The sequence below is a fragment of the Bemisia tabaci genome, chromosome 7 (assembly GCF_918797505.1).
Source record: "Bemisia tabaci chromosome 7, PGI_BMITA_v3".
Taxonomy (NCBI): domain Eukaryota; kingdom Metazoa; phylum Arthropoda; class Insecta; order Hemiptera; family Aleyrodidae; genus Bemisia; species Bemisia tabaci.
The window spans coordinates 70,072-93,827 of NC_092799.1; the positions used below are offsets into that span (position 1 = coordinate 70,072).

Genomic DNA, 23,756 nt, shown 5'->3' on the forward strand with positions numbered 1-23,756 from the left:
ATCAGCATTAATTTTTGCAAATTTTGCTATTTAAAGGTAGTCAAAGCCATAATGAATCCATTGATGTATATTACTCCTGGATAATATTCATATTGGGATTTAATTTCTGACTTATACCAAGTGTGAACCAACCGGCATTTCTTATCACGGCGGCTTACGGGAAAAGCAACGACTGCCCGTGTTTTTTCGACATTTTTTAATTTCATCGATATCAATTTGTGCAAATTTTGCTATAATTAGATAGTCAAAGTCATAATGAATCCATTGATGTATATTACTCCTGGATAAAATTCATATAGGAATTTAATTTCTGACTTATACCAAGTGTGAACCAACCGGCATTTTTTTACACGGTGGCTTATGGAGAAATCAACGACTGCTTGTGTTTTTTCGACTTTTTTTAATTCCATCGGTATTAATTTGTGCAAATTTTGCTTGAAATAGATATTCAAAGCCATAATGAATCCATTAATGTATGTTACTCCGAGATAATATTGATATATGGACTCAATTTCAGACTTATTACCGGCCTACTTATTTCAGCTGGTTCAGTGTGTGTCTAGCCGACGAACGGAGCCGAGTCGGGACTGTCGGGAGTGGGGAGCGCTGAGCGCGAGTCTCTGCGTATGCGTCGTCGCTAGTCGCCGCACACTAGTCTCCGGAGAACTGGACAAAACAGCCTCGAAAAGTGACTTCAACGGCGATCCAGTGCTTTGCGACTCCATTGTACTCTATGGTGCTCCTGGACCGTCTATCGAGGCCTTCACGGCATCGTGGATCGTGGCAATCCGACACCGATGGAAGCCGGCTCGCAGCGATGTTTGGTGTGAGACCGGGCGCGTTCGCGGACAGCAGGGCTGCTTCAGCGTCAGCGTAACTTTCACTCTTAATGAGTGACGTCACAAGAACCGAGGAAGGACTCGAGGAGGAAGGAGGAGCCCCGCATTCCTCCCCAGCTTCAACATCCCAGACTCCGAGTCCACATTGGCAACGAGACCGATTTTTGTGATCTTTATCGTGGTATACCTTTGAGCCGTTGTGCAATCTTGTAATCGCTTATCATACCGGTTTTGGGATGCTAACTGCCCGCCGGAAGTTGTGAGTTTTCGGTCTCAATTCGACAACGAATCGGAGAGAGAAATGCACGGAAGGGCGTGAGTACACTTTGAGATGAGCCCAAGAAAGCACTGAGTTAAATGGACGATAGGGTTCATTGCGAAGTAGGTATAGCTTTGTGTCAGACGGATGATGAATTGGGACATTTAAATATTCGCGTGATTCTGTAAAAAGGGCGCGGTTTGAATTAAACTAAATACCTATGTCAAAAATGTTGAGTTATTATGACAGGAGGTAAATCCAGTCAAGCGAGTTCAGCAGAAAGGAGCTAAGTATATGTGGACGTTCATGAAAGGACCTATCTGTGTGAATGAAGAAGGAAATGCACTGAGTACTCTGTGAAATACTTGCTGCTCTGAGTACACTGCTCTTGCTACACTGCTCTGAGTACTCTGTGAGTACTCTGTCTCTACCACACTGCGGGCTGAAATTTGACATTGCTAGGTAAAGAAGCCACGAGAAGGATGGAGCTATTCATTTTGTGGAGGCAGGTGATTCCAATAGCGACGAAAGAGGAACATGATGGATTAACAAAGGGGTCTCTCGTGGGTTACTGTTAGCTAGTTTATTACTTATCTCCTTCGTCCATCGCAAACACCCGTTTACACCAGTGAGGTGGCTCCATTATCCCTGTGTCTCCTTTTTTTATCAATTACAATAATCAGTTCGCTGTATGAATAAATCCGCATGGGATTTTTCAAAGAGTCTAAGAAAAGAAATTAAGTTTCTTAGCCTGAAAGATCCAAGACACACTGAAATGCCTATTTAACTTGAAATGTCAATATTTATGAGGTCATGGAAGAATTTAGCGTCCAAAATTATGGAAAGGTGGCCATTGGTATTGGTATCCATCTATCCATATTTGGATCCGGAGCCATAATAAAAATTCAGAAAAAAAATGATGACTTCCTCAAAGAAATGGAGGCTGTAATTTCGACGGGTGACTTTCCGAAAAACCTCTACAGCAGAAAAAAGGCTTCATCTTTTCCGCATAAAAGCATGCTGTCCTTAAATTATGGAGTACATTTAGCAATCAGGAACTAAAATCTCTGTCTCATTTGTAAAAGCACTTAAAACTAATCATACATGCATCATTTCTAAACTGAGCCAGAGATTGTAGTCCCGAATAGCAAAATGTGGTCAAATTAGTCCTGAGACATCAGTCAAAATGTTTGCCCTTAATAATTCCGTTCTGTTCAATGACGTTTAATTTCCCCGATATTTGATGACGACGAACAGTTTTTCGCAATGTTTTGACCCGTCAGATCGGCTCGATGTCAATGCACTCCAGACACTTGAACAATGATGTAGATGTAGGTCAAGAGTACTTCAAGCTGCGCTTGAGTTGCCAAATGGGCGTGAAAATCACCTCATTAAACCGGGTAAAGAGGGCTTATTCTTGCGATCAGGCAACGCCGTGTTGATTCAACGTGGTGATCCAGCGCCAAGTATACGTGTATTGTGGGTACCGATTAATTATGATTGAAGCTAGCTTTTCCCGGGCGCGCTGGCAATAGGAATGTCAGAGTTGGGAAAAGTAATTAGAGATCTTCACATTCAGGTGGTTTTAGATCTGTAACGGGTTCAATGCCAAACAAAGCAGTAACCTTGTCTTTAGCATCAAAAATAGAATTTGGTTTATGTCAAATGAATCTTAAACCTTCTCGAAATTGGTACACGAAATGTGTATCCGCTCTTTACACACGTGGTCGACTCTTCCGTACAATGGAGGAACGCCGTTTTATGGGCCTCCAGACGTTGCCAAATTTCCTTTGGTAAAATTTCAATTCTCGAGTAAATCTGTGTACATCGATGGTGAGAGTGCAGAACTGCGTAACTCGGAAAACTCGATTTAGTTAATCTATATAATAAAAGGATTGGACGGATTTCGTGACCTTGAGATTCCCGGCCCCGTCCCTCGGTCCTTCCGTGTCCTACGCTCTTGAAATTTGGTCGGCGTGATCCCGGCGGCCGGCTCTACCGTCCCTCCGCGGGTTTTTCCGGTCCGACCCTTCGGGGGGTTGCTGCAGTCCTCACGGGTTTTTTCGGAAAAACTGCCACCGCTCCCGCCCCGTTCGTCTTTTCGGCTCGGAATTCGGCACCCGGGCGCCCCCCGGCGGCCGGAGCTTACCTCCAGAAAATTACCGACCCCGACCACCCCGGATCGGCGCTGCGCCCCGAAAGGCCGTTTCTTACACCCTTACGTGTTAATGGTCACTTCGTACCCTTTCGTTCGTCCCCCGAGCCCCCGGCTCCGTCTGCCGGTGGGCTCTGGGTCGTGGACACCTGCTAAGATCGGGTTTGGAGATCCCACCATCCGGGGGGGGGGGGGGCGCGGGGGCTCTTTTTGTGTTTTCGGGAAAATCGTCCTGGCTCCCTCCCCGCCGGGCCGATCGCGGCGGCGTTTAGACCGGCAATTCTGCTCTTCGTTTCACTTGGGTGGTGAGAGCGCCCCCCGGGGAGCCGTAAGGGGGGCGTCGGGGGAGCCCCCCGGAAAGTTGGTACTGACCCAATTTCTTAGTGGGTCGCGCGGATTTTGGAAACGGTAAGGCCGGATTGCTGTTGCTATGGTTACCTATGCTCACATGACAGCATACGGCTCGAACGCGCGGTGTCGCTGGATCTCCCTCGACAGTTATAGGTGTTCACTACTGCACTTCGTCAGGAAACCGGAATCTGGCACTTTCGCGTTATTTTTCTTCTTCAGCTCTTAAACGTTCGCAGTTTTATGATCTTCTGAACTCTATGTAGTAAAAGGATTGGTCGGATTTCGTCACCTTGAGACCACCATCCTCGTTCCGCGGTCCTGCCGTCTCCTGCGCTCTTGAAACTTGGTCGGCGTGATCCCGGTGGCCGGCTCTCCCGTCCCTCCGCGGGTTTTCCCGGTTCGACCCCCCGGGGGATTGCTGCAGCCCTCAAGGGTTTTTCTGGAAAAACCGCCACCGCTCCCTCCTCCTTCGTCTTTGCGGCTCAGGATTCGGTACCGGGACGCCTCCGGGCGGCCGGAGCTTAGGTTTCGGGAATTTCTGACTTCGGCCCCTCCAGGGGGGGGGGGGGCTGCTCCCCGAAATACCGTTCTTAAGCGGTCCGCCGTAACCTTGAACTTCTTGACCCCGTCCCGCGGCCCCCCTATGTCCCACGCCCCTGAGGATCGATCGGCGGGACCCCTGCGGCCGGGTCTCCGGTCCCCCCGCCGGGTTTTTCGGCCCGACCCTCGGGGGGGTTGCTGCAGCCCCTAAGAGTTTTTCGGGAAAACCGTCACCCCTCGCGCCACGTTCGTCCTTCCGGCTCGGGATTCGGCACGCGGGTGCACTCGGGTGGCCGGAGCTTAAGTCCAAAGAATCGCTGACCCCGGCCTCCCCGGAGGGGCGCTGCGCCCCGAAAGACCGTTTTTCCACCCCCGCGTGAAGTGTCCCACTTCTTACCTTCCCGTTCGTCCTCCGGGCTCCCAGTTCCGTCTGCAGGTCGGCTCCGCGTTGGCGACGTTCGGTCAGGTTGGATTAAGCGATCCCTCCATCCGGAGGTGCGCTGGTGCCCTCCGACGGTTTTCGGAAAAATCGGCCTGGCTCTCTTCCTGTCGGGCCGATCGGAGCCGCGTTTGGACCGGAGGTTCTGCCTTTCGTCCCGCGTTAGGCGGTGCAAACGCCCCCCGGGGGTCCGCGACGGGGGAGCCGCGGGAGCCCCCCGAGGGTACCGGTGCCGACTCAGTTTCTCAGTAGGTCACGCGGATTTTGGAGACGGAGGGCTGGATTGCTGTTCCCATGGTTATGCTATACTCATATGACTACGCATTGCTCGAGCGCGCCGTGTCGCAAGATCTCGCTCACCGGAGGGATTGTTTTGAGCTCAGTCCGTCGGGAAACCTGAATTCGTCGGCACCGCGCATCTTTTTTTTTTTTACTTTTCATTTTCAAACTCTGGTGTGGGAAGCGTAGCGGCCGGGGACTTGAAGGTTACTGCGGCAGTTCAATAATTTCATTCATAAGAAGAGAAGAGGAGGAAGATTTGAATTGCTCAATAGCGGAACATGGCCAATATTCTTGAATTTTAATTTTTTTCATCGTTTGTATGTTCTAGCGTCACATTGCAAAAAAAAAAAAAAAAATTGAAATCAAACGCTGAGTCCTGCAATCTTAAGTTTCAGCAGTCGCTATTACACTGTGCGATTGCAATTACTCCCCAAAATAAATCAAAATGTTCCCAGCTACGTTTACTAAAATTGACCGCGATCGCAATAATATTCTCCAAAAGTATCCGCCGACGGTTTTCGGAAAAATCGGCCTGGCAGGAAGGGAGCCAGGCCGATCGGAGACGCGTTTGGAGCGGAGGTTCTGCTCTCCATCCCGCGTCGGGCGGTGCAAAGAAAATTTAATAGGCATGCAATACTAAATTCCCCATGGGATTTTGGCTGCTGAATCCGAACACGGATTTAACTTTTTTCCATCATGCACAGATTTTCCGGAACACTGATACTTCTCTGGAAAAGCTTGATTTGTAGGGAAAATTCCTATTTTCGCGGGGAACATATAGACCTAACAGGTGTTAGGTAAAAGAAGTTAAGAGAGGAAAATAATTTGATTTTCATGTTTAATTTTTTTTATATTGAAGAAAAATTATCCATACGGAGTGTACAAGAACCTCAAAATCATAAAAAAAAAATCAAATCATGAGTTGAAAAACGCTAATTCCGCGAGTTTAAATAATCGCGTCAAACACAGTTCAGATACCGTAAAACGCATGTTAGCGCCTACATTACAGAAGGAATATTTCACGCATTGCGCGTTCACCAAGGGTGCGTGCTGGGGTTGAGAATTTGTAATTAGTCATTGTAGGGCCTACCGCGAGGCACACGGTGTCCTAGGCTTTTGCACTCTTGGACTCAGTAACACATTTCTTGTTTCAAGCCTTCATCAAACGGTCCATCGCAAATATTTCACTATCCTAGTCCACTCCTCAATCCGAGAAATCTTTGTTTTGCAATGTTCTCTTTTCAGTTTGCTGATCAAAAGCATCAATCACTAATAAAATGGGAAGCATACAAGAAAATTTCGCGAACAACAATTTATCCATTCCAAATATTCTTCAATGTACTTGGCACAAAAATAGCGCAAGTGATCGAGTTGTTAACGAGATACATACTTACTGGGAGCAATGGTCCACTTTTAATTTTTTAGATTTGTTTGAAATTGTTCAACCCACCTCGGATAGATTTATGAACGCTGATATCGATCAACATCACGTCCGTTTTTTGGGTTAGGTGTTACGTCAATGTTCTCCGCAAAAATAGGAATTTTCCCTACAAATCTAGCTTTTCCAGAGAAGTATCAGTGTTCCGGAAAATCCGTGCATGATGGAAAAAAGCTAAATCCGTGTTCGGATTCAGCAGCCAAAATCTCATAGGGAATTTAGTATTCCATGTCTATTAAAGTTTCTTTTCTAATCCTAATACCGAGGTTTTGGCGGGCCAGTGCTCCCATTCGCCCATATAACACCATGTATAACTCATTCGGTTATTGTGCGCCGGAAAGGAAATAAGGAAAACATTTTTCTCAGATACTAGAGGCTGATTCTCATTCAATTTTTGCCTCTCAATCCGAAAATGATCTTTTTTTCATCGAAAATCTACCAAATTTTTTAAAAATAGATTTTTCAGCTCAAAAAAATCCCCTCTCTTTGGGATATTGATTTTTCCGAAGGTTTTGGAAGAGAACGAGGATCATTTTCGGCTGCAGCGACAAGAATTGAGTGGGAATAACTCCACTTGTTGTGTGAGGAATAAAATTTCCCTCTCTTCTCCGACGCATAACAATCGGATGAGTTTTACATGTATTTACGAAGGCGGAAAGGAGCACTTGTCCGAAAAAATATTGATGTCAGGAACAGATAGGAAACTTGAATAAGCATGCGATAAATGGCTCTTGTGTAATTTTGGCAGCTGAATCCGAAAATCACCGCATTTTTTCTCCTGTCATTCAGTCTGCATAAACTGCTACGTGCGAAGCACGTAAGGGTCGCTATTCTAAAAAAACTGTCTACATTCCCCTTTTTTGTTGGTAGAGGGGTAATAATTCTTCAGCACAGGAAGACTAAAATGCTTTTTTAGACTCTATCAGCATTTTGAATAATTTCTCGAACTGTTGGAAAATACGGCAAAAATGCCGAGATTCACGTTTTCGGCACTCAGAATTGACAGTTTATCGCGAGTTATGCTTTTTTGCTATTAGTGTTTGAAACCTGTTGATCATTTTTCTAATATTTCTTTTCTAGTTAACTAGCTTATCATTGAAATTAAGAAAATTAAACCAGTTATTACATGTAACCCATGAAATCCAGTCAAGATAAAAAAGGAGTTGGGAGTTTGTCTTCTGGAGTTTCTGCTCAATTTTCCAGGTGACAAAAGAGAAAAATTAACCGGTCAATTACCTGTGTGCCGGTGTTAGGCGAGACTTCGATGCACCAGAAAGGTGTGGTTGGCGCTATGAAGATGATGTTGAGCTGAAACCAGCATATTGGCAGTTTCAGCAGAGCCATCAGCAGACCCAGCCTCGCCTGCCACGGCCCAAACTCTCCGATCAGTTTTTCCACCGGATCCTCCATGGTCAAAACACACGATCACAATCAATCCACGGACGCAATATTCACAATCACTGATTGGAACACTGATTCACGCAATTAAATTGAATATTAGCCGAAACGGATCACTAGATGCCACCTTTGGTTGGTTTGTATTGAAAGAACATTTGTTGATGCTCGGGTTTTGGCACATAAAAGATAGATACCACGCTTTTTTTATTATACTAAGTGATCGAAGAGGTTACACTGGTTTTCTGATTGACGTACTGTAAACTGACTTGATTGCTAAGTGCCACAGTTGGGTAGATTTTTACTAGTACTTGGAATCAAGGTTTGTCGAAAATCCAAACTAGTGCGAGGCATCATTGTGACTGGTTAACTGATGAGGAGACGCTGTCATCTTATGTGATGAGAACCGTGGGAGGTAGGTGAATTCCAGTCATCGTTATCTGAAACAGAAAACACTTGTTTTACAGTGGGTGTATTACTGAGCGGATGAATGGTGAATGCCGAGCCCTCTCTTGAATGGTTCCTTTGAGAATAGACTTAAGTGATTGTGGCTACTAATCTCACTTGGGAGTTTTTTTTAATACATTGGTCAATTATAAGCTACGGTTCATTCAAGTGGTGCGCATTCCTATGATCGTAATTTTTCAATTGTTCTCACTTTGTGTCTCACCTTTAGATGGAGGTGTGCATAAATTAGGTTTGTATCTTATCGATGGACACGAAACATGGAAGAAAACATTGAAAGCCTCAGTTTAAAAAATAAAGGAATGTGTTAACAGGATGTATAATGGAATTTATTGACCCTATTAGTCCGATTGCACATGATAGGTAATTGGACTACATTTTGCAAATAGAAATTACAATTTCTAGATTAGTTTAGAAATAGCTTTTGTGCCATAAGTTTTTCAATAGACATAAGCGATTTCATAGATGAGCCATAGAAACTGTAGCTCCTATACTTGCAAAATATAGTCCACTTCGGTCATTTACAGAGAGTCCTATACTTCTGAATGTGCTTAGGAGATAAAGGCTTAGAAATAAAAAGCTCAAGTTCAAGGAGTCATACAGTTTTTCTCTTGAAATCTTCAGAGAGTTTAGATCTTGCTGCCAGTAAAATTCTCTGAAAAATAAAGGAGAAGAATTCACAGATTTCCCTGGAAATTTGTTTTATTACAAGAAATTTGACAACATTTGAAAGCTCATGCGGCGATCCTCCTTAGCATCGCAGACTCAGAAACTGGCAAACTAACTTTGGGCCCAAAATGTTTGCGAATGGCCCCGCCTAAGGCCAAAATCTACAGTTCAAACACTTTTTGAGCAAAAAACAAACTCTGCAACGCTGTGCTTATAATAAATGGTACATGGAGTCTCATGGAAAATCGAAATATTGACAAAAAATCCCAAATGATTTCAGATGGTTTCAAATTTCAGCATACACCATTAAAAGAATTTTTAAGCAAACAAAAAAGTCCGTGACTCTAAGGTATAACAGTGCGATTGTCGATGAGAAAGATGACCTCAGTCCACTTCTGCAAAGGCAAAATCCTCAAGACAGCGATATTTATTAAGTTGAGTCAAAAATCAGAGTTTTATAATTCGATGGAAAACTCACTCTGGATTTCTGAAGAATAAGCTGAAGTTTAAAATTTTTGGTGCAGTTTGTGAGAATTCGTAAATATAAATTATAATCTGGAAATTCCGCACTCTTAAAAAAGGCAGTAAGAGGCTTTAAAAAGGCAGACACTGTAAAAAGTAAATTTTAAATAGTTTTTCTTTACACCATTTTTTGAGGAGGTCCGCACCGCCGCATAACTACTGGGCATTCATTATAGATATTCATTGCCTAAAAACCTCATGACTTAAAATCATCGATATCTATTGGGAGAAAAAACTTTCTTGCGGCATAATATATTCTAAACACTTCTAGCTTCTTAATAGAATACGGTGACTCGGGCAATACCGCACTGGAGGGAATGAATCGTTACGCTTATAAAAATTTGATACCTATTTGTGACGTCATAAGCCTAAAATATTTGAAATTCCTAGGAAAAATGGTGGCAATCTAGCAACATCGCTCCAGGAGGCGTAGCATCGGGAAGCTGCACGGGATCCGAGCTGACGGCGCTGTCGCGCCATACGTCTTACGTCACCATGGTGACACAGTTGCCTCGTATTTCACTATAATTAGAAATTCTCTACGTGTTTTTGCAGAGAGAAAAGTACTTGAGTGCTACCAGGCAACTGTGGCCGCCTGCAATAACTATTATGAAAGACCTGGTCTTACTGCTTGGGACTCGCCACACATTACCACTGCCATTGACAGACGTTGCCGATTTTAAGGTTTCTGCGACATAGGTAGCGCTCATCAAAATGAATCAAAAGCACATACAAATGTAAGGAACTAATCTTCGAGTGTGGAGTTGGTTAGGGAGGTGATGATAAAGTGTTGGATCAAAACTATTCTACGAAGAAATCAAAAGGCTAAAGAAATCCAAACGTGTTCATTAGATTAAAATATTCTAACTCTAATGAATATAATCGTATGACAGGAGGGGAGAGAGTTCAGGTCACAATCAGACAGATGCATTGGAATATCAAGCTACTGTCACGCTGAGAGACCTATATCGAATATTATTAGCAATTATGGTTAACTGGACGACGTTTTGCAATAAGAAATTATCATTTCTGAAATATTCATTAAATAATCTATCTAAATATGGAAACTGATGGTATACATACATAAGTTGTTTCTGACATAAGCCAGAAACAGAAGTTCCTGGTTAAAAATTCGGCCCAGCTTAAGTATGTCCTCTATATATGCTTAATATCTTCTAATGTCGTCTTACTGATTAACAGAAATCTGATTAAATTCAGTTTTGAACTTATATGAAGACTTCTTTCCAGTACCACAGGGGAATTTAATTGAAAGGAACAAGGCCTCATGTTGTCTTGTTGAAAAATGAGGTACGAGACAAAATTCGATAACGTGAAATGCTGGTGGAATCATTTCAGTTACATCTTTTGGTGTGAGTAAGGAGGTGAAGATGTTCGGACGTGGCGCAATTTGTTTCAGGGACAAAATTTCAAAAAATGTCCGAAGACAACCAATAATTGTAAAAAAAAAATTGGGAAAATAATTGCCTCGTGAAGAGTCATTTACCTAATCTTCCTTCTTTCTTTGCCGCCTTTACCCTAGTAGCACATAATGGGTGTCAAAAGTGTTTTAAAAATGTTTCACTGAAATCAAGAAACGTCGTCAACACATTTCATCGAAACATTTTCATTCAATTTTTAACACGTTTCAGGCACTTCTCTATGTCACCCCAAATTTTTGTCAAACCGACATCTTTATCATGACATATTTATCAGAAACATCTCTGTAGGATACGCAGATGTTTCTGATAAATATTGAGAATGTATCAAAGTTTCGGTGAAACGTTTCAGGAACATTTCTGAAACATATTTTTGAAAGGAAAGGTGCTTGATGATCTCACAGAATTGTTTCAGAAACGTTTCCAAAACATTTCGATGGTTTTCAAAATATTTCCTACGTTTCATCAAAACATATTGAACACGTTCAGAATGTGCTCATTCAATTTTTAACACGTTTCAGACACTTCTCTATGTCACCCCAAATTCTTGTGTCGCCTACACCGTGAGAAGATGTTTTTGAAACCTATTGAGGATGTTTCAAAGTTTCACTGATACGTTTCAGAAACATTTCTATTACATGTATTTGAGAAAATTAGGTTCTGACTGTTCACTATAAAATGTCTTAGAAACGTTTGCATGTTTCAGAAATGTGTTTCCACGGGGGTTGCTTAGAGGCTAAATAACAAAAATTTTCAGACATTTGTTTTAACAAATGTCGCTGTGGGATCAGAACCGTCACAACAGGAATTCCTTGATACCAACCATGCCTGCCGACTGAATCGTTATACTTCATCATTAACAACCGATAAGTGGGATTAGGACACCTTCACTTTAGAAAAGTATACGCAAAGCATGATGTACGGTTTCAATATTCTAGATAAAACGTTTCAAATTTATATTAAGGAAACTTTCGAAGTGTTTCGTGTCAATTATGTACTTCAAAAATGTTTTTGGAACGTTTCAATGAGATGATGTAAGTTTGAGACTTTTGAGATGTTTCTGAAATATTAGTGAAACAGATTATTGTGCTACTAGGGTACATAGCGGAGTTAAAAAAATATATCATAAGTCTCTCGATCTGTAGGCAACTCATAATTCTGGAAACAAAGTGGCAAATCAGCTCTCAAGTTAGCTCTAAACCACAAGTTGTTCAATCCCCTCAAACTTATGGATAAATATGTCTCTGATAATTCTTTGGCATGCACTGCCCGGTTTCTCAACTATTCAATCCAATAATTGCAGGAGCAACTCTACAAGCATTGCAGTCTATTGGGCGTAAGCAATAGATCTGTGGCAACGAAGTGCGGTCAGTGCATATACGAATTTTACAAGATTGCTGCCACACCGCCACGCCATAGGTAGTGGGCAAGTTTTCAAAGACTGCCTAAAACGGCTGCAATGAAATTTACAGAAAAATGAGCCCGAGGGACTACAAAGTGGGCCGCCTTCGGCAGAAAGGAGCCAAGCCGCATCAGTCATGGCTTAATTTAATTGGACAAATTAATTGTTTACATGTAAACGGTCGTCCGGATTTTTGTGCAAATTTCAGTGAATTTTTTGCCTAGTACGAAGCAAATTCATTAAAATTCTCGAAGGAATTCGCACAAACGTTCTCTTGTACATGCAGCATTGAATTGCTCGGTCAAATTTGGCAACAGCTAATGTGGCTTTTTTCCTTTGTGCTTAACGCGGTCTAAATGTTTTTCAGCGATTAAATATTCGGGAAGAGATGAGGTATCATTCTTTGAACTGCGGTGACTATGCTCCATTGGATTACATTCTGAATTTGGGAACTAAAATTTGTTGCTCAGTTTAGAAACAGCGTATGTAAGAAACAATAGTTTTTCTATGCATTTCCCAAAAAAGACATAATATTTTTACAATATTGGGCAAATATTGTCAGTATTGTCGCAATATTTACACAATACTGACAATATTTTGATAATATTTTAATCAAAATTATTTTTTAAAAAAATATTTACAAAATCTCTATTTGGTATTTTTAAAAATAATATGTTTACCCGAAATATTATAAAATATTTTCACAGTATTGGCACAGAGTTTCACAGTATTTTAAAGTATTAGAACAGTATTTATGCCAAAAGGAAATATGGTGTGCACTTTTAACATTGGCTCAATATTTAACCAATTTTAACCCGATGTTTGCATAAATATCAAAACAATATTGTTTAAATATTGGTTAAATATTTCTGTCTTATCTGGGATAGTTTATATACGAATGAGACAGAAATTCTACTTTCCGGTTGCAAAATTTAATCCAATTGACGATAAATAAATAGAATCACTCAAAAAAAGCTCCGGCCATGGAGGCCAGAAGCAGCGGACCTGGAGCACGGACTGAATGGGCTATATGGCACTACCGTTTGCCTACGCGCCTGACGGCTGGATTGCTACGTGCGGGGATGACGCGGAGTGCAACGGACATGAAAACCGTAAGTCGCGGCCTCGAGCGGCATAGGCAGCTTGCGCTCCAGGCGCTACTTACGGGCTGGACGGCCGCGAGCTGGAAATCCACCACGCCGCTGTCCGCGACGTGGTGGATTTTTTCGGAACTACAGCTGAAAATTCACCATTAAAGTACAAAGAAAAGAAAAACTTTCCAGCAAAGTTTTAAACATTGAGTGAATTACCTTGTGTCAATTTCTGAACAAGATTTTTACTTTTTTTTCTATCCTTCTTTTTAAAATAGGTATATATTTCTTTGTTGATAGTTCATAACAATTTAGTTTCAGGAAAGTGATGGATAATTCACTGTCTAAGAAAGAAAAAGAACATATGAACGTTAGCTTGTTGATCATGTTTCAGATATCAAGAGAGATTTGAACTCCTTGGCTGATAGACCAGCAAGTCAATTTGAGAAAAGAGATGAATCTTAGAGAAGAGATGATGCTTATTGAGAAAGAAAATCAGCATATGAATGTTAGCTTATTCATCGTGTAGAGATATCAAGAGAAATTTTCAAAAACCTAACTTTAATGTTGCAAGCCTTCGTAGAAATAAATAAAGCACTGGGGAAGCACTGGAAGGAACAAATGTAGATAGATCAAAAATTCTTGCTACCTATTTTAAATGTAGAACAGACTGCCCAAGGTATGATAAATTGCTAAAACTCATTGCAGCGAAAAATGTAAATTGAAAAATCATTTTTATCACTTGGCAGCCCGTTCTCAATAAATGTAATTACTTTCACTCAATGAGAATTCAGCATTTGTCAAAAACAAAACCTGGTTCATTCCTCAATAAAAAATACGAATGCAAAGTAGGAAATCACCTAAATGATTAACAAAGGAAAACCACAGGCGTAGGTTTAGGTACTTACAGATTTTTACTCCTTATGACTAGAAGAGCTTCAGAATCTTGAAAATGAGGTTGAGAATATTTCAAAGTGTAAATTCAGTAGTAAAAGTTGACAAAACTTCAAGATATAACTCTCCGCAATAACTACCGGATACAATTTCCACAAAATATTAGCGAAGAAATATACCACCGAAAATTGTCACACTTGTTAAAATTATAGATCTTCCCTTCAGCAAACTGAAGCGCGATTCACACAAAATTTTACCACTATTACAGTAACACTGAGCTCCCTAGAATTGGGATATGGAATCAGAGAGATTATTCACAGCAACAACTTCCGAGCTTGCTTTCACTATTAGATAATCTGCGCAGGATGGGATCTGTACAGTTTCCGCTATCAAACAGCTGTTTTTGTAACAGAGAGGGAAGATGTCAGAGACTGCAATACTACTCACAGTTGAAAACATCTATGAGTTAGAGATTAGATCGAAATGGAATAAAAACTGTATCCTCTTACACAGGCAGAACAAAGCAAAAGCAGTGATGATAGAATACAGTCAGCAATAAATGGATATTCTCGTGCCTACATTATCAGTATTTTAGTGTGGCGGTAATTTACTCTGTGGGAAGATGCGTGGCAGGTAATTGATTGCTTTTCTTTAATTTAAGTTCTTTCCCTTAGTAGGGAGAAAATAAGTGAATTGCAAACGAACTTACAGGGGGAGAGGATATGAGCTCAGTGCGTAGGTACTAGGTACCAAAACTGACAATTTTCACTTAACTCTCGTCGCATTTCCGAAAGTATTTGACAAGCGTTATCACACAGAACTTTTGAATCAATCGTGCACCACACAGAATCAAGAAAATATATCGGAAACCTCCAAAATTAAACGAAAAACGAACACACGTAATGAGCAATGACCAATAATGACCAAGCAATTTAGTGACTGGATTCTAACCTCAATAAACAACGCTGAGTGGTGGCGGCTCGATCGCTCCCGAATTTATGTTCAAGGCTGGCGGCAACTTTAAATTCACGCACTGAATAACATTGACGTAAAATACTATAATTTTCTGCGAATATACACGGAGCCGTCTGAATTTTAATCTGATGGTGACGCCATTTTCCGAAAACTGAATCTCACCTCACTGCCAACGGCCGTGGAAGCGGTTGGTTCCGATCCTGAAACCCGTAACTTACGCTCGGCTCCTATCCGGTCTTACGGCCACGAAGGCCGCGCGGGCTCCACGGGACATCGGCCGCGGCATCCGGTGCTAGCTGGCTTACGGCGCGTTAACACCGGGATCACCAGTGTCCAGAGCAACCGGGTCACAGGGCCGTAGTTTTTTTTGAGTGATGGGACCATCAATGGAAATAAGGACCTTAGCCCATCGAGAAAAAATGTTCAAAGCAGCGGTTTTGGTATGGAGCTGGATTGAAAAGTTTGATTTTAAGTTAAGATCCCGACGGAAAAATCTCTTTTGTGTCCGAAAGGAGAAGTTGCAAGTGATTTGGTTGATATTCCGTGCCTGTAAAAGGCGTGAGATTGTATTATACTCTTACAATCTAATGCGCCTTCAATATTCCGGCTCATTTCACTTCAAAAACTTTACAACTCGTAGAAATGTAATTTTTTTGGCAGTTTGTGGAGAGAAAAAATAGCTTTTTATGTACGTCACTTCCAATGTTTTATTAATCAAAAAACTAACGTCTCATGAAATCGGATTTGTCATCAAGTGCTATCGGGCACCAAAATTCGAAATTAATTTTTTTTTTCCAATGATTCGCAGCTCATTGATTTTGCAGCATCATAATGCCCTTAACATAAAGACTACCTAATTTTGGTCGGTTGAATTCACTGCTCCAGTATGGTTTTAATCTGCAGCGCGCTCGTTCAAAATGCTCAAGTAGGGATAGTTTACCTCTAAATACTCATCAGGTAGAATATACGTATTTTACAATGCATTCTACCGGATATTCTTTCACGATCTGAGTTTGGTCAATTTTCCGGTGCGCCTTTTCAAATTTGGAAAACTTTGTGTGTTCATTGCAAAAATGGAATTTACTAAACAGGTCTTGTCATATACGACAAAACCTGAGTAAAATGAGGGAAAAAAAGAAAGAGTCCTAAAAAAAGAAGAGTCGGCGTATACGCCGACTCTGCTTCCAACAAAAACCTAGAGGCTGCAGTTATAGCTGACAATAAGATTCTAGAGAAGAGATCATGCATAACCAGCCTCTGGAATGCGCATCTTACCAGAGGCACGGTCCTCAGGGGAGGTTGACAAATCATCCGATACAATTTGCCCATTCTGTCTGTTTATCGTATGTCACATGAAAGGGTCTGTGATTCGTAGATGAGAAATTAATAATATCCTTTTACTCATAGCACAATATTAAAGAGTGGTTCTACTGCAAAAACATCAAATTCAAAACCGGAATATTTTCAAATCCTTTGCACGTTCATTCGTGGGCATGCTTCAAATCTAACATTCTGGCAATAAGAGCCTTCACTGCATGAGGTGGCATGCACGGCCCTTAAACAATGTTGCCCAACGAGTGAAAGGTAGTCTCTAGACTCCACTATGACTTAAACATGAATCAGAAAACCATACATGGACTACAACGCTGCATTGAACGGCATATACAGGGTGTACCAAAAGTCCGTCCCACCCCTGCTAACATTTGAACGAATTGAGGTAGGGTAATGAAACTTTGGGAATGTTCTTATCTCAAAGGGGACCATCTTTTGGGAGGGTCAAAATTTTGAGCTTCCCTCAGGGGGGCGAAGGGGGCCCCCAACTTTTTTTTCAAATGGCAACTGCCTATCTTGTGATACCTCATTCGAAAGAGCATAAAAAACTAAGAATTTTGGCGCAAACCGCAGATCAATAATATCTTAATTTTTGACCGAGTTATGATAGGTCAAAGGTCAAATTTGACCTATTTTCAAAAAATCTTAACTCCGGTTGTAATTATCGTAATGAAAAAAAAACGAGAAATTCACCAAATTGTGTCCGCTTTTAAGTAAAAATTGCAGAAATCACTTTGATTTAATTTTAAAGGGGGGGGGGGGGTGGCTCGGACCCCCAAATACGTCAATTCAAAGGTCATTCAATTTTCAAAATAAAAGAACAACTTAATTTGGGGAAAAGGCTGCAAATAAGCAGCCTTTTTTTTATTTGCAGCCTTTTCCCTAAATTAGGTTGTTCTTTTACTATGTGTGTATTTTGGCTAATTAAGTTGTTTCTCATTCAATTTTCCCGCGAAATAATAAGCCAATTTCCCCTAGATTTGCCTCCACATTATCTCAGTAAGGTCGAAATCAGTTCAACATTTGGTTGGCAAGCCCCCAAATTTCGGGAAATGTTAAAAAAAAACGAAATTTAAACGGTTAACTTTAATCACTAGCTCCTTTTTTTTTTTTTTTTTTTAACTTTCCCCGAAATTTGGGGACTTGCCAACGTAATGTTGAACTGAATTGACCTTACTGAGATACTGTGGAGGCAAATCTATTGGAAATTGGCTTATTTTGCGGGAAAATTGAATGACCTTTGAATTGACGTATTTGGGGGTCCAAGCCCCCCCCCCTTAAAATTGAATCGAAGTGATTTCTGCAATTCTTACTTAAAAGCGGACACAATTTGGTAAATTTTCCCGTTTTATTTTTTTTATGATAATTTGAACCGCAGTTATGAATTTTTGAAAATAGGTCAATTTTGACCTTTGACCTATCATAACTCGGTCAAAAGTTAAGATATTGATCTGCAGTTTACGCCAAAATTCTTAGTTTTTTATGCTCTTTCGAATGAGGTATCACAAGATAGGGGTTGCCATTTGACAAAAAAAGTTGGGGGCTCCCCGCGCCCCCCCTGAGGGGGAACCAAAATTTTGACCCCCCCCCCCCCCAAAAAAAAAAAAGATGGTCCCCTTTGAGATAGGAACATTCCCAAAGTTTAATTACCTTAGCTCAATTCGTTCAATACTTAGCAGGGGTGGGACGGACTTTTGGTACACCCTGTACATTCTCTACGGACAGAACAAAATTACCCTCCGTAATCAGGTGAACGTATTCGCTTTACGTGAACGTATGAAGTCTTTCATAATATCTATTTTAAAATTGATGAGATATTCCCCGCATTCTTGTATCTCTCTTCTGTGTCTGGTCAGCTGTTTACGAAAATGGCCAAATCTCGCACGCAAAACATTTCATGCAAGGTATATTGGATCGCTGGATGCGGAATCAAACGAACTATCGATCTAGGCAACTTTTTTTTTTCAAATCAGAATAGAGCCCTTTTTTGATATTTGCGGATTTGTAAAAATGGATGAATTTAAAAATCGAAAAATTTGCAACAATGCATGATAAAATTGATTACAATTATGAAAGTCCTTGAATTGCGCATTTTTTAGAAATGTTTCGTCCATACCGCGACTTCATAGCTCAATTTTAATGTCACCTACGGAATTTTCACGGTTCTAACTTGGCAACGTTGTAGCGCGCGGGGAGAATTTTTGGTGAACTTGCCATTGCCGGATGAAGGCGTGTCTGTGATAGGGCACAACATATCCAACTCCGGGAAAAATCCATGAGGGGGGCAAAATCGCGGATTTTGAAAAAACCTCTTTCCATTGTCCGACGTCATTTGGTACCCTATTGAGTAATATGACCCACATTGCAGTCAATTTACTCCACTGCCCCCCCCCCCCTACAACAAATTCGTCTTTTCCCGGCAGTGTGTCAGCGCCACGGATGGTGCCTCTTTCTGCTCGATCCGTTTGCAAAATCCTCCCGACTGGCGACTCGCGACTTTGGCTTGCGTCAGGGCGCCAAAACAGGCAGTGCGATTCGCACTTCTACCATGCTCAGGAACAACTCAGTATAGGCATTCAAATATTGCAAAGTTTCCTCTCAAAAAATGAATATTTCATCACTGGTTCATTACAGGAAAGTTTTGCATTATTTTTCTTGAAATTTTCAGATCAAATGGCGAACAAAAACTCGGAGGCCAAGCATTCATAAATGTTTCCTAAAATTTGTGATTTTTCAAATGAAATTTGGCAACTTCTGAAAGCTCATACGACGTTTCTCCGTAGCAGGGTATAGTTCGCGTGGCGCCGGACACGGGGCGTATCTCCTGCCTTGCGATATCGTTGAGTAACGATCAACGACGAAAACTCAAACTGTGCTGTCACGCTGACAGACAGTAGATGGCCTCTCTGATGGTTTGAATATTTAGCACTCACCACCTCACCACCTCATCGCAAACATGATCGTGAATGCTTTTTTCGCGCTTACCAGTAACAGCTGTGAAATCTCCAAAATCGATCGAGGGGAGGCAAGTTAACAGCAAGTTATGTACGAGAGTGGACGAGGAGAGACGGACGAAGTGCATGGAGCTTCAGGGCATGTATAGGGTGTTTCAGACCACCCGTACCAGGCCTTTTTCTCGGTTTGTATAGGTCGCACGAAGTCGGAGACCGCGGGGTTGAATAGGGAATTGACCCCAAGGAATGGGTCCAGATGCTAAAAGTCACGGTTCCCGACCGAATTGCGGATGGATCGCATCAGAATTGAAAAGCACGGAAAATTTCACGTGGAATTGATCCCTTAAAATCCAAAATCGGACCATCCAAGGCCCAAAAATGACCCCCTACAGAGGGGGACAGTACCCCCCTCCATAATTTCTCTTTGGTCTCAAAATTGACGTAGATTCTCCAGAAAAAGACAGTTTCCCAGGTAATCGACCTCGAAAAATCCAAATTTCATGGTCTCGAAGCTCCTCTAGCTCTCCTTGGGGAGTAAACGGGGGGGGGGGGGCCCAATTTTAAAAATCGGGGCTCCTTTCCGAATCGCAAATTGATTGCATCCAAATTGAGGAGCAGAACACATTTACATCTTAAGTGACTCCTAAGAGTTCTAATAGACCCCCTGAACGGCAGAAAGTAACTCCCTGAGGAGGGGGGCTTCGCCCCCGCCAAAAATTTCTCAAGTTTCCTTTTTGGTCGCAAAATTGACGTCGATTCTCCAGAAAAAGACGGTTTCCCATGAAATCGACCCCGAGGAGCTCAGGGAACATGAAATTTAGAGTCTTCGGGGTTGATTACATGGGAAACCGTCTTTTTCTGGAGAATTGACGTCAATTTTGCGACCAAAGAGGAATCTTGAGAAATTTTTGGCGGGGGCGAAGCCCCCCTCCTCAGGGAGTTACTTTCTGCCGTTCAGGGGGTCTATTAGAACTCTTAGGAGTCACTTAAGATGTAAATGTGTTCTGCTCCTCAATTTGGATGCAATCAATTTGCGATTCGGAAAGGAGCCCCGATTTTTAAAATTGGGCCCCCCCCCCCGTTTACTCCCCAAGGAGAGCTAGAGGAGCTTCGAGACCATGAAATTTGGATTTTTCGAGGTCGATTACCTGGGAAACTGTCTTTTTCTGGAGAATCTACGTCAATTTTGAGACCAAAGAGAAATTATGGAGGGAGGTACTGTCCCCCTCTTTAGGGGGTCATTTTTGGGCCTTGGATGGTCCGATTTTGGATTTTTAGGGATCAATTCCACGTGAAATTTTCCGTGCTTTTCAATTCTGATGCGATCTATCCGCAATTCGGTCGGGAACCGTGACTTTTAGCATCTGGACCCCCCCTTTACCCCCCAAGAGGGGATGGGGGCGGTTTCGGGACCACGAAATTCGGATTCCTTGGGGTCAATTCCCTATTCAATCCCGCGGTCTCAGACTTCGTACGACCTATATACCAACCGAGAAAAAGGCCTGGTACGGGTGGTCTGAAACACCCTGCATATTCGATCGATCAAAATCGGCCAATTTGCATTCCGCACTATGTCTCACTTAACTTGCATTTTGCAGTGAGGAACAGTTATTTCTAAATGATCCTTACCTAAATAAGGAGCCTATATGTTTCCATATATAGGAAAACAAACGGCACATAATATGTGCCGTTTGTTACAACAACAACATATATTATATGTTGTTCCTTAAATGAGTTAGACATAAAAAAGTTGAAAAAATTTAATGAAAACGTAAATGTAATTGTAAACTTTGCAAAATGTAGTCCACTTCGGCTCGTGCTTTATTTTTTCTAATCAGGGCAACATTTTCCCTTCTATTTTTAAGAACACATTTTACGTAATTTGCGGGAATTTCTGGGAGAGATTTAAAGTAATAGATTGCTGGTTTTTTCGAGAGGACAAGAGGTGGGAATTGAAATATTAAAGCGACCAGACAACGTGAAATAAGTTTTGGCTTGGCTTTGGCTGAGTTAGTAAAGTTCAGATACGTAACATCCATTTCTGATTGGTTCCCTAATCTAGCCCTCAACGACGATTTTTGAATTTTTCATGTGTGCAGCCGGTGGGGCTGCATAACGTTTGCGCACATTTTTTTTACCGATAACGTTTGCGCACGCTTTTCACGAATATCATTTGCGCACACTTTTTACCGATAACGTTTGCGCACACTGCACTATTTGGCAACGCTTCAATGATGCGTCAGTAGTATCGCTTCGTGATAAAACAATTCAACGGACGGATGATTTATAAACGGACGAGGGGAAATTTTCGTTTAAATTAATTCCAATAAGCAATCAATAAGTAAATGAATAAATAAGTTAATAAGAAGAAAATAGAAAATGAAGAAAGTTAAGAAAATAAGGCATATGGTTACTCACAGATTTTTCGCTGTTACTTCAGCTAAAAATGCTGTCACTGTCTTCACTGGAATCATCTTCAGTGCAAGGACGGGTTTTAGGGCTGTTTTTAGGGCAGGTTGCATTTGAAGAGCAAGTGTCATCAACACCATTTTCAGAAATGGATTCACCAGGCTCGTCTGAATTGAAAGAGTCATTTACAGCCTCCGGGTCATTTTCTTCGTCTGAATCATTTTTGTCGGGGTATTTAACTTCACGAACCATTTCCAGAAACTCCGTAATTTTCAGGTCCTTATCGAGATACGAATGGTTAAAACAATAATTTCATCATCTTTTATTTTGTGAGTCTTATCATCAAGCGATACTATGACCGCCCGGATCAAAACAAACTCCGGTTTTCGGGTGACACGCGTAGCATCATTGCAGCGTTGCCAAATAGTGCAGTGTGCGCAAACGTTATCGGTAAAAAGTGTGCGCAAATGATATTCGTGAAAAGCGTGCGCAAACGTTATCGGTAAGAAAAGTGTGCGCAAACGTTATGCACCGTGTCCACCATATTCTAAGAGTAATATTAAGGAGGAAAAAAGTATTTAGCTGCTGAATTTCATTCATGTGCGATGGTTCGTTTGATCAGATGGACTGAATTCTACAATGAGGAACTACAATCTCTAGCGGATTCATAAAAACCTACCTGCATGGAGAATGAAAAAGCACCCGTGCTGTTCTTAAAATGAGCCAGAAATAGTAGTTCTCTATCAAAATGAAGTACCTATTTAAACTGGAATCACCAAAACGGCTATCATCGCCGCTAGTGATCATTTTATCGCAGAAGCGAACGAGTCATCTAAATCAAGCGTCATATTCAGGACAAATATTCTAGTGAAACTAGTTCTACTTTTTCAATTGAATGTCCGTTAATTATAGGTAATTAACGGGTGAACAGCCTCTCGGATGATAGTGGATCAAGGCTTGAGTCCCGAGCCCAAGGACCTAGTCTTCAGTTATCTTGCTCGCATGACCGCTTCAGAGACTATCTGGGATGCTCTCGATTTAAAGACTCATTTTCTAGACCGACCACCGGACTATGGGTTTGGAGAACTGGTTTTCGGAACGTCATGTTGTCGCGCGGAAAGAATGAGTCATAAAATACGCTCGCACAAGTTCATTTAACCGTGAGATGTGCACAAAAATCACTCATGCTTGCGAGAAAATGCGATTCGAGTACTTCTGGTGAAAGTAAAGTGTAATAAACGTCTTAATTAACCACCAAACGTGGTAATAAAATGAATTTTATGCGTTTTCATAAAAAATTCAGGTAGTACCTTGGGGTCATTCGAAATCTTTACTTTCGAGAAGTTCAAATTATGGTGACACGAAGTCAAGCACTGATTGGCCCAACTGCATGAGCCATACTTTTCGACGACGAAGTATAAGTGTTCAACTGCTACTTGGATTGTGCGAGTGTGCGACTCAAAGCTCAATTTGCAACTGAAGCGAACGAAATGGGTATTTTGCTCCCAAAAATACGTGCCGGAATATTGCTCATGTTTCCATTTATAATTTTCAGAATCTGTTTGGTCTTCTATTTTTGTTGTAAATTATGTGCGAGGTTGTGCAGATTGAGCAGTGCTGCAAAATTTGTACGTTGTTTCTGCATACAATTGCTCGTTTTTTTCCATCATTCCATTCCAAAACCATCATTCACTCACAAATGTAGGTATCCGAAGGTGTGGCTATTTTGATGTTAAAAGATATCCTTCGCCAATAAATATCCATTGGAGAGAGGCTGACGTCAGCCTGCACAAGAGAGATTTCAATTTTAAAGAATAACATAGTTCGCCCTCACTTCGAATGTTTAAGCAACAAATTCGACGCTTAGCAACCGTTTTTATCTACTCATGAAAATGGTGGCCAAGGACGC

The 23,756-nt window shown here is 41.6% G+C and overlaps 1 protein-coding gene across 2 annotated transcripts in view; it reads right to left on the reverse strand.

The window, feature by feature from the left end:
* Positions 1-23,756, reverse strand: part of LOC109040327 (organic cation transporter protein) — an 85,335-nt gene that overhangs the window by 54,939 nt on the left and 6,640 nt on the right. For both annotated transcript variants that reach the window (XM_019056227.2, XM_019056228.2), the window contains one exon: positions 7,540-8,138. In XM_019056227.2, coding sequence (XP_018911772.2) covers positions 7,540-7,713 — 174 coding nt within the window. In that variant the 5' untranslated portion in view covers positions 7,714-8,138. The remainder of the gene's footprint in view (positions 1-7,539; positions 8,139-23,756) is intronic.